At 41.0% G+C, this 12,365-nt stretch overlaps 1 protein-coding gene across 1 annotated transcript in view; it reads right to left on the bottom strand.

Moving 5' to 3' along the window:
- Positions 1-7,426: 7,426 nt before the first annotated feature.
- PTCH2 (patched 2) overlaps positions 7,427-12,365 on the bottom strand; it is a 62,099-nt gene continuing 57,160 nt past the window's right edge. The window contains exon 23 of the mRNA XM_081949623.1: positions 7,427-11,572. Coding sequence (XP_081805749.1) covers positions 11,156-11,572 — 417 coding nt within the window. The 3' untranslated portion in view covers positions 7,427-11,155. The remainder of the gene's footprint in view (positions 11,573-12,365) is intronic.

The raw sequence follows: 12,365 nt of genomic DNA, 5'->3' as shown, positions 1-12,365 counted from the left end.
TCCTTGATTAGTTTGCACCCATTGCTTCTTGTTCTACCCTCAGGTGCCTTGCAGAATAGTTTCACTCCCTCTTCTTTGTGGCAACCCCTGAGATATTGGAACACTGCTATAATGTCTCCCCTAGTCCTTCTTTCTTTTAAACTAGACATACCCAATTCCTGCAACCGTTCCTCATGTTTTAGCCTCCAATCCCCTAATCATCTTTGTTGCTCTTCTCTGCACTCTTTCTAGAGTCTCCACATCTTTTCTACATCGTGGCGACCAAAACTGAATGCAGTATTCCAAGTGTGGCCTTACCAAGCCATTATAAAGTGGTATTAACATTTCACGTGATCTTGATTCTATCCCTCTGTTTATGTAGCCTAGAACTGTGTTGGCCTTTTCTGGCAGCTGCTGCACACTGCTGGCTCGTATTTAAATGGTTGTCCGCTAGGACTCCAAGGTCTCTCTCACAGTTACTACTATTGAGCACGGTACCACCTATACTGTACCTGTGCATTCCGTTTTTCTTGCCTAAATGTAGAACCTTACTCTTTTCACCATTGAATTTCATTTTATTAGATAGTGCCCAATGTTCAAGTTTGTCAAGATCCTTCTGTATGTTAAGCCTATCTTCTGGAGTGTTGCCTATTCCTGCCAGCTTGGTGTCATCTGCAAATTTGATGACTTCCCCATTTATCCCCTCATCCAAATCATTGATGAAGATGTTGAAGAGTACTGGGCCTAAAACAGAGCCTTGGGGTACTCCACTGCATACCTCCCTCCATGGAGATTCAGTTCTATTGAGGACTACACGTTGAGTGTGGTTGGTCAGCCAGTTACAAATCCATCTAATGGGAGACCTGAGTCCTCTGCCAAAATTGCACATGCTGTGGGCTGTAGGTTAGCCGCCTGGGTGGGCTACCCGAGCTGGCAGCTATTGTTGCCACATAATGGGCTTGATTGGTAATTGGGGAAGGGAATTTGGCCCGGCGGAGGAGAGAAGAGGGACGGTGCCATCTCTGCAGCTGGGCTTTTGTCATGCAAAGCGTGGAGCAGGAAAGGAGGCTTCTCGGTTATCTGGCAGCTTCTCTTCGGGGCTGCTCCCTTCTTTTACGCTTTATTCTCTTCAGTTTTTTTAACCCGTCATCATCGTTTCGCTTCTCCAGACGAGCGAGGCTTCTCCGTCTGTCGCCCGAGCGCAGACCAGTCCAGAAAGCTCGCGCACCCTCTCGGGGAAGGCGCGCATGAAAGCATCGGGGAAAGGCTACGGTCGTTGCAGAAAAGGCGGGGGCGGGCGGGGGGAGGCGTCTGAGCCTGCCGTATTCATTGCAGCTACCTCTTCATCACTGAATCGGACAGGAAAAGCGCGGGGAGTGGGGGGTGGCTGGCGGAGAGGCGAGGGGCTCTCGGAGGTGCTGGCGGCCCCCCGAGGCGAGTAACAAGAACCGGGGATTAGGCGGGGAGGCCTGCTGGGTGAGGACGTGTAAGTCCCGTACCGCCTGCGGCGGGGGATTAATTACGGACCACCCAGCAGGCGGGGAGGGTACCGGCAGGAAGGTTGTGTCCCGAGTTCAAGAGGCAGAGAAGACGCCTGTTGGCTGCCGGGCGGCTCGGGGAACAGAGGAGAGGAGCGCCCCGCGAGTCGCCTGGCCTTTTCCCGCCTCGCGGCGCCGTTTCCGAGCTGCCAGCCGTCTTTAGGAGGAGCTCGACCCAAGGCGAGTGGGCGTAGCCGACAGCCAGGGATGTCCGAGACTTTTCGGACAGGGGCACCTCGCCCCCCCCCCCCCGGGAGTTGAGGGTGTGCTTTGCTTACAGGGCTTCAGTTTCCTTTCTGAAAGGGCGGCGTCTCTCTCTCTCAGTGACAGAGTTGGAAGGGACCTTGGAGGGCATCTAGTCCAACCCCTTTCTCTCGCGGGAGTCCTATACTATTTCTGATAAATGGCTATGCAATCTCTTCTTAAAAGCTTCCAGTGATGGGCACCCACAACTTCAGAAGGCAATTTGTTCCACTTGTTAATTGTTCTCATTGTTAGGAATTTTCGAGTTAGTTTTAAGTTGCTTCTCTCCTTGGTTAGTTTCCATCCATTGTCTTGCCTACAGGTGCTTTGTTAAACAAGTTGACCTCCTCTTCCCTCTGGCAAGCCTTCAAGTATTGGAAGATGCTATCTTGTCATCCCTGGTCCTTCTTTGCTCTAAACTAAGTATATCCAGTTCCTGCAATCATTCACTGTATTCGCTTCTAGGCTCCTAATCTTTTTTCTTTTTTTAGACCCCTAATCATTTTTGTTGCTCTTCTCTGGACTCTTTCCCAAGTCTCAACATCTTTCTTGTATTGGGGTGACCAACACTAGATGCTGTATTTTAAGTCTTACCAAGGCTTTATAGAGTGGTACTAGTATTTCAAGTGATCTTGTTTTTACCTCTCTGTTAATGCATTGGCTTTTTTGACAGCATGCTCCCTCCCTCCCTCTCTTTCACACACACAAAAACACACACTTTTTATTAGAGTTTATAAATGTGATAAAAGACTAATACAAATTAAAATATATATATAAAAGAAAAAGAGAAGTGCCAAGAGATAGAAAAAAAAACATAAAAAGTAAGAAACAAAGTTATATAAAAGATGTCTCCTCCCCATCCCTTTCAGACAAGCAGAAACAACTTTTGTGACTTTATATTTTTTCTAATATTTCAACTTTTTAAAAATGTTCTCAACTTCCCATATACCAACTCTTATCAATAAATCCTTCAGTTCTAATCACCAAAAATCAATTAAGAGCTATCAGGAATAAGTAACATATTTTAATTTTGATCTAATAAATCCACTCTGTATTCCAAATTATCACTGTCAGTAAGAAATAAAGCAAAAGAAATATCTCTTAATTTGTAGAAATGGCAGCATTTCTCAATTCTTATCCACTCAGTGACAATTACCGTATTTTTCAGAGTATAAGATGCACCTTTTCCCCTCAAAAAGGCTGAACATCTGGGTGCATCCTTTACACTGAATACAGCATTTTTTTTGCCTCCTGAAACCCCGCCCCTTCACCAAAATGGCTGTGCATAGCTTTTAGAGAGCTCCTGGGGGCTGGAAAGGGCAGATATTTTACACATCAGCCCCTAGGAGCACTCTATAAGCTTCCTAAAGTCTATCCATGCCCCTTTTTTTGCTCGTTTCCCCCCCCCAATCTCCCCAGGAGCACTCTGCAAGCCCCCTAAAGGCTATTCATGCCTTTTTTGGTGGAGGAAACGGGCCCGTTTTCATGAAAAACAGGCCGTTTTGGGGAGGTTTGCAGAGTGTAAAAACATTTTTTTTATTTGCCTCTTCAAAACCTTGATGCATCTTATACTCCGGTGCGTCTTATACTCCGAAAAATATGGTAAGTAAACATCTAGAAAATAATTGCCCAATTAAAGAAACATCTATTTTTTGAGATGGGGTGTGTGTGTCTGTCATATTTTTTGGTGAAAAAGCGTATTATAGTTGCATTTGTGTCATAGGTGGAAATTTGCTACAAAAATAAAAACTCCAAACTCAAGTATCTGTTCACTGTTTTATGCAACCCCCGGAAAATAACTATTAGCAAACTTGAATGCTTATCTAGAAATTTCTGAGGGATAAATGGTCTCCACTTCAGGGAATCCCATTTTAAATATTGCTGTATTTCCGGTTTGCACTTTTCTTTGGGACTTGCTTGTGTGAATTCATGTTTGGATTATTGCTTTGCAGGACCAGTGAACCAGGGTGCAGGCCCTGAAGCAATTTTGCAGATTTGACTGATGGTAAACCAGGGGTGTCCAACTTTGGCAACTTTACGACTCCCAGAATTCTCCAGCCAGCATGTTGAAGTTCAAAAGTTTTAAAGTTGCCAAGTTTGGACCCCTCTGTGGTAAACTGAAGTAACCTCCTGGAGCACCTCTTTATCAACAGTCTGTGAAGGGCAGCCTTGAAATCACTGGGGTTGAAGCCTGGGCCACAGCTGGAGACCAAGTGCCTTTACAGGTAGTCCTCGACTTACAACAGTTCATTTAGTGACCATTCAAAGTTACAACAGCACGGAAAAAGTGACTTGTGACTGTTTTTCACAGTTACGAGTTTTGCAGCATTCCCATGATCATGTGATCAAAAATCAGATGGTTGGCAACATACTTAAGACTGTTGCTATGTCCCAAGGTCATGTGATCACTTTTTGCAACCTTCTGACAAGCAAAATCAACCAGGAAGTCAACTGCAGTGATTCATTTAACAACTATGGCAAAAAAGGTTGTAAAACGGGGCAAAACTCACTTAACAAATGTCTCATTTAACAACAGAAATTTTGGGGTCAATTTTCGTAAGTCGAGGACTACCTGTATTAAGGCGGCTACGGGAGCGGGAGGGCAAGGAAATAATGTAAAAGCAGGAGAAGAAGTCTAAAGAGCCAGGAATGGATTAGGAATGGTGAGAGCTGGGTTCTATTCCACCCTTAGATAGTGACTTTGGGCTAATTGTTTTCTTCCAGCAAAAGGGTTGATGTGGTAAAAAATAGCAGGGAACAATTTGTGTTCTTGGGTTCCTGAATGAAAGCAAGAAATAAAAGTAAGGAAGCTTGTTTTTTGTTTCCAGGAATTAATGGACATCAACTGGATTCAGATCCCAATCTTGAGTTTGTTCTGAAGAGAACCGATCATAGAGTAGATCTTCCTCAAATATGTATATTCCCTTCACTTTGCAATTCAGTGGTATAATTTAGGTAGGTAGGTGACACGTGTGTCATTTTAGTGCTGCTGTTGCTGTTAAACAATTGGAAACTGGAAATCTTTGTATATCATCCAGAAAACAGCCAATAGATTTTTCTGCCTGTCTGTGCTGGGAACAATGTTCACGGTTTTGAACTGTGTTAAATGCTGAAAGCAGCTGGAAAAGAAAAATGTTATGCATTGCTCAAACTGGCAATACTTCAGTTGGGATTGATTTACTTACTTATTTAGGGCTGGAACTTCGATTATCATAAAGACCAAAAAAAAAAAAAAAAAACCAGTCAAACATAGCGTTCCTAGGATTGATACAGTTGTTCATTAGTATTCTATAGCATATTGCATTCAGTTTTGGTCGCCACGATGTAGAAAAGATGTGGGGACTCTAGAAAGAGTGCAGAGAAGAGCAACAAAGAGGATTAGGGGACTGGAGACTAAAACATATGAAGAACGGTTGCAGGAACTGGGTATGTTTAGCTTAAGAGAAAGAAGGACTAGGGGAGACATGATAGCAGTGTTCCAATATCTCAGGGGTTGCCACAAAGAAGAGGGAGTCAAACTATTCTCCAAAGCACTTGAGGGTAGAACAAGAAGCAATGGGTGGAAACTAATCAAGGAGAGAAGCAACTTAGAACTGAGAAATTTCCTGACAGAACAATCAATCAGTGGAACAGCTTGCCTCCAGAAGTTAAAGACTTCCAGAAACTGGAAGTCTTTAAGAAGATGTTGGATAGCCATTTGTCTGAAACGGTATAGGGTTTCCTGCCTAGGCAGGGGGTTGGACTAGAAGACCTCCAAGGTCCTTTTCAACTCTGCTATTGTATTGTATTGTATTATATGTGTGAATGGCTGATTGCCTTCAATTAAATCAAGGCTGAAGAAAGACAGACCCTACATGTTGAAAGGGTTTGAGAGGTTCTGCCTCTGAATTTCTTCTACCCTATTAACAGACTTAACAGGTTTAAAAACAAGATGAATTCTTTTCCCATTCAGTTTATCAGAAAGCTGAGTGTTTATTTTAGCAGTGGTCTCTTTCTCTATTATTTCTTGTGAAAAGAAAAAGAACGATTACTGTTGTTCATCCCTTGTCCACCTATTGCCAGCTTCATTTTTCATTCATAATTCACTTTCTGTCTCTGAGCACAAATGAACTCAGTGCCTCGGGAACAAGCAGCCTTGAAATTGAATATCTTGTTAGCATGTTGCCCTGCCTTGCAAACCTCTTTCTCCAAGGCCTTCTCTGCTCTCTTTAAGTTACAGTTGCTTCTTTGGTTGGCAAGATCTGACTAGGATTGCAGTCTGTGGGCTGATTTCAATAGAGAGGCAAAAAAAGGAAAATTCCTGACTGTTCAGACTTAACCTGGCAGGTGACAGGTCTATTTTATGGAACACATTTGGTCTTTGAATAAATGTCATAAATGTAAGTAGAAAAAAGTTTAGGCTTCCTATTTGTATATCTGGAAAAGAGTTATGAACCACAGTGTAGTTGCTAGACATCACTTATAAAGTGCATGATATAGCATCGTGTATCAATCTCCTACACAAGTAGTCCTCAACTTACAACCACAATTAGAGCCACAACTTCTACTTCTAAGAATCAGGAAGCCAATTCGTCCTGAAAAATAGACTTAAATCATGCTATGAAGCAACTGGTTTGAAAACAGAAGACAGACAGACACTGAGCTTGGAACCCTAGAGAAGCATTGTGAGTTGGTATAAAGGGATAAGAAACAGCTTAGCTAACATGTTCACCTGATACTAAATTGGCAAGAAGATTAGTGCTTGGCACTGTGACTTCTACAGGACTTACATCAACAACAGTGAAAAGAGTTTTTGAAAAGGACTATTTCTCATCTTATGGATGCTAGTAACACCCTAATAATTGCACTTTTACAGGCCGAACTTGAATCTCTAGCGTTCAACATGGACACTTTAGTTGCTAATCTGAAATGAATCAACCAAGACAGCCCTTCTATCCTTCTAGGAAGATTCTTCATTTTTTCTCTTGGGAGTAGCCATAATTTTGAACTAAAGTTGCATGTTGATGCATCAAACGTCTGCCTATCCATATGCTTTGTTTTCATAATCAAACTCTTTTGCTAAAGCCATTGCGCACTGCAAACTACAACTAACCGTAGGAAAAAGGAGTAACATTGCTTTTTAAAGTGAACACCCCTAACTGAACCTCTGAGTTCAGTGCTGTGTGAGAGAACTCGGATCTCTATTTGTTTTTCTTCATTCTGTTTGTTGCTCTGCTTGTGGAATTGGCTCAGCTGTGGTCTCTGTGGCTGCTGACAAGACATATCCATGTACATGTAGATCTGTGCCATTCTGTGCTGCCTTCCTCCACGCACTATGGAAAAATAAACACTACCAGACAGCTGCAGTACAGCCACTACTAAGAGGAAGGTGGAGTAGAGAGACTGATTTTTCCAGCAGGGCAGCAAGAGGGATGTGTTAACTCAGTATGGATAACTTTGTGTCATGTAGGATTTCATCAGGGTAATATAAGATGCATGCCTTTCTTTTGCAGTCTACTTTTCATTTCCAAAATAGCAAGCTAAGTTGTATCTCCCTGGAACAATTGTTTTCACATTGTTCGTTCATAAGCCTCAATTCTCTGCCAGTTACTTGGAATTTTCTTTTCTGCATCAATAATGCAATTATTTGTGCTATCAATTAACGTTAACTTTTCAGATGGAAATCTTCCACTATAGGTCCACACCTAGAAAAATCACAGGATCTTCAACATCAGTTTGGAACAAAGAACAACACACAGGATCACTAGAAGATAGGTTTATATATAATATATATTTACTTTTAAAAATAAAAATTCCATTGCAAGGCTAGAAGTCTGTACAAACTACAAAAATAAATCTTTCTTTTTCATATAAATAATTTATATGGCAAGACAACATTATCAGGTTAACAGATCTCTAGCACACCCACTACATACTCTCACACACGCGCACACACAAATACACATACAATGTGTCCACTTTTCACCATGTTTCACTGGTCCCAGATTTGGTGAGGGCAGGGGGAATGATTTTTCAGAAGCACTCAGTTCTTTTTAGTTAGTAGAGGGAAGGAATAAATTTAATGGTGGAAAAACTTTGATCTAAATTAGTAAATTAGTTCTGGGAAATTTATCTGGACTCCAGAAATCAGTGATGGTTTAAAATAAACTGAATGTGCTCACTTTAACAAGAGGCATAAAGCTACTGAAGTTTTCACCTTACACAGATGTGAAAATCTCAGCAGTATACTCCCTTGGTAAGGAAGTGAATCCAATTTTGGCTGGGAATAAAATTACAGCAGTTCTTGGTGATGGGAAGGGGTTTAAAGTGCCTGGGGTTTAGAAGGAAGAATGTCAATGGAAAATGGATTCCAACAAGAATCAATTCTTGTAAGAATATGGGTTGATTGTGATAACAGCCTCTGCTCAAGGGGATGATACAATTTTTTTTCTAAGCATGTCACAAGTTCAAGTGAAGCCCTCAGAGGGGCCAGGATCCAATTACACTGACAATACTTTAAAAAGTTAACCTATTGAACATATTAATACCATGGCTGAAATGGTAAACTATTAAGTGTCTAAATGTTGAGCAAACATGCCTAGAAGTTTATAGGGATGGACTTCCTGCCTTCTGAAATCCCCAAATTGATAAATCAGGATCAGCTAAAACAATTTACCTGCCTTAACTGGCACATAATTTTGTTTTGAATAATTTTGTCTTTTTTGTAAGAAAGCTGCATGTGTTTGCATGTATGTATATAACATTAGATTGTTTCGATCTCAAGGTCAAAAATCCTTCACTTGCCAGTTGCAGCTTCAACCTCTAATTTCTTGCAACCTGTGTGCGTAGACAACTTAGTGCTTTCTTGATATTTTGGACTACAATTTCTTGCCAGTAGCTATGCTAGGACTTAATGGAAGTTGAGCTGCAAAATAATCCAGAGGGCATTGAGTTGATTGCATTGATCAACATTGAGGGCATTGATCTCTGGACTGTTGGATTGACCAATGAAATCATCTAAATCCATATGCCTTGCTTTTTTATTCTTTGTGGAAAATTGCCATGTTTGGCAGGCTTAATATCCAGCAGATGAAAGAATAGTACATTAAGGAAATACATCATTTGATTTGATGCTAACTTAAATAGGGAATAGCTTAACATAAGGAAGTTGGTAACCTCATGTAAATAGACCTAGCCCAAAAATAATATTGCTTCAGCTGCCATCTTTTCTCCTTTGGAAAAGGATAGGAAAAAAAGGAATAAATAAATAAATTAATTAATTAAAAAAGCTGTTTTAACGGCAGGAAGATTTGTGTTTTAACATATATGGTGTCAGTCATTCTCTTGTGGTGCCCAGTTTAGACCTGGCCAGAAACCATCCCTTTAAAGGCCATGGAGAATAAAGGCTGACATTCTGAAATAAAATGGAGAACCAAATAAAATGGAAAACGAAAGCAATATTAACCTGGTTATGCAGAAACCAAGCATACATATTGGAATTGGGGCTTCTCCTTTAGAAGCACCCTGTTGCAAAATGATAGTTCATTTTTAATTTTCTACTAAAGAAGCTGAAGAAGGAGAATTCAAGAACTGAAGAAGGAGAATTCAAGAACTGCAACCACAAGATTAATTTTTTTAGGCAGGAGATCAAACATTTCTGCTTTGACAATTGCACCAAAATCTTACTGAATGGGAGGGGTTTCTGTCAGCTCAAAATCTCTCAGAATAAAATCAAAGGGTAGTTTCACACATAAAGTTTCTTTTATGTAAAAATTTCCTCTGGTAAAGGGAAAAAATGCATCAGCCACACCTGGCTACAAAGTGTGGCTTGAGTATTTTACTATAACCATAAAGTTCAGGAAGTCAATCATCTCAGCAGTGGAAAAATATTATTGGTAAAAAGATCTCAATGATGTGCACGGCATCGCCCCAATAATAACGTGGAGTGAGTTACCTTATGTCATAACAAACACTCTCTCATTCAGGGCAATATGCAACTGAATTTATCATGTGGAGATCCTTATTCTCTGAGTGTTTTTTTTTCTAGATACCTTCAATCCTTATGTGCAACACAAGCTTCATAATCAATGTACGTATGTAAGCATTCTGTATCCTGGCATTGTGTCAAGTACCAGGATAACTCTATCTGTCTTTGATGTTTGAAGATATGACAATGCTTTTTTCTGGGTGGAAGAAATTTCAAAAACTCTCTCTTAAACAGTCCCTTACTTCTATTAGTCATGAAGGAGAAAATTTAAACACTAATCAGAAATTGCTTAGGGGGCATTTGTGTGATGAATAGCAATAGCACTTAGACTTATATACCGCTTCATAGCACTTTTACAGCCCTCTCTAAGCGGTTTATAGAGTCAGCATATTGCCCCCAACAATCTGGGTCCTCATTTTACCCACCTCAGAAGGATGGAAGGCTGAGTCAACCTTGAGCTGGTGAGATTTGAACTGCTAAACTGCAGCTAGCAGTCAGCTGAATAGCCTGCAGTACTGCACTCTAACCACTGCGCCACCTCGGCTCATGAACATTTTCAGTTGATATAAGAGGAAGCAAAGTAAGAGAAAGTGTATACAATATAAGGAAGAGGGGTAGGAGTAGGATCCAGGACAGTGACATCACAGATGCTAAGATAGGCAGTACTACTGGTGGGAACCAGAGCAGAAGGCAGCCTGTCCCACACATTTTGCATAGAACCTTAAGACACATCGCGCTCCCACCATTGCATTCTCCTTTCAGTCCACATTACAACAGGGGTGCTCTCCCTGTTACAACTTCACCCTGGTGTTTCCCCTTCAAGGGAAATTGCCACATGTTTACTGAGAGAGCCGTGAAAATAATAAAAATAATTATTAAAATTATAAGGGGGAGGGTTGGTGACTCTTTTTATACAGTTTAAAATAATAATAATTATAATAATATTAATAAAAATAAAAGAATAGCAGCACAATGTGGGAGAGTTCCCCACACATAGTTGAGTCCTCTTTTCTCCACGGAGGGTACGAGATGGTTGACATCGCTTGTGGAGAATGGTCACTTTCGTTTTTTTCAGATTCAAGTAGGCCTGATATTAAATGGGTCACTGGCCCAAACTAAGGACACAACATTTACGCCCCGACACCCAAGAAATCAGAATACTTTTTGGTGCCAGATACACCTGGGAATGCAGAGATATTCTCCTATCAGCTTTTTTGCAATATGGATACTGAAAATAACCTGGTCTCTTTGTTCTCAGCAGTACTGATGATGCCTGCAGTTGGTTAGATGCAATGCCAGAGTTTCCATCAATACAGCGAACTTCACAATCTGTGATGTGGGATGTATCTGGCCCGGGCTCACTTGGCATGCCGACCAGCCCTCAGGCAGGAGTTCTAGAGCCAGTGGCTTGGCTTGGCAAAATGGATGGCTAATGATTCTGCTTTAGATCCTGTAGTTCCAAACTGTCAGATGGTTTGGGGCCAGTTTTTTCAGAGTTATCATCAGATTCAAAGCCCTCGTGTGTATAGCCCCGGCAAGATCCAGGCAAAGGTGGGTGCAAGGCCAACATCACCGAGGCAGTAGCTGTAACTGTCGTGAAAGTGCCACCATGTCCTGAAGGTGGTATTTTGGTGCTGTGAGTAATGGAGTTAGTCTGAAGGGGATTGGGAGTAGACTGAGCCAATTGAGACCCTAGTCTGTGGTTGGGTTGTTCTTGCTGCTGCAAACAACTTTTGTTTTCTGTGACAGCTGCTGGCAAATGGCCACCAGGCGTTCTGGATTGGGTCCATTCTGGGCTGCACAATGGTAAAGGTGATTCTAGGCTTGTCTTGTAGCTTTTTACTACCTGCACAGGAGAGAAAAGATTACTGTTAGGTATAGAAAGGAACAGCATAGTAATAAAACATTGCTCTGAACAAGCATTTCTCATGACCAGTGCTTCTCACAACCATTTAAAAATAAAAGGAAATAGAGACACATAACTTGTTGTTAACATACTTACAATTTTTCCATATTATATCCACAATTCTATAGCATCTTTATTTTCCATTCTAACAGTTATTGACACACAATTTGTTGTTCTACACTGTTTATAAGTTCATGAGAAAAGACCTTTAAAGAGCGACTCCTCAGTATTTCTCATTGTGATACTATTATTTGACCTTGGAGTATCACTTAAAGTCTTATTTTCTCAAAGACTATTTCTCAGTGTGCTTCTCCAATGTTGGGTTCTTGGGGGGTCTCTGAGTTTGGTTGTTTCCTTGCAGACATTTCATTAATAGTTATGTATTATCATCAGGTGGGGTCTTCATTGAAAAGTGTCTAACTCTATAATCCACCAGGAAACAACCATTACAACCTACAAAAAGGACAATACTACTATATATCAAAAACATATCCAAGACAACCAACAGACTTTCACAACTATTCAGCATCACTGCAGCATGCAAGCCAACAACATCCCTCTAAAACATTTTAAGCAAATCAGAAAGCTCAGTAACCAGAGAGTTAAAAAAAAAACACAGGTATCATCACCAATATATAATGTAAAGACTGTAACTGCCATTGTGTAGGACAGACAAATAAAAGACTGGCCGGCCATATCTACCTACACCAATTGGCTGTCAGTAGACAAAATG

This window comes from Natrix helvetica (assembly GCF_964273705.1).
Source record: "Natrix helvetica genome assembly, chromosome: 3".
Lineage (NCBI taxonomy): Eukaryota > Metazoa > Chordata > Lepidosauria > Squamata > Natricidae > Natrix > Natrix helvetica.
This window is presented reverse-complemented; position numbering and strand designations above follow the sequence as displayed.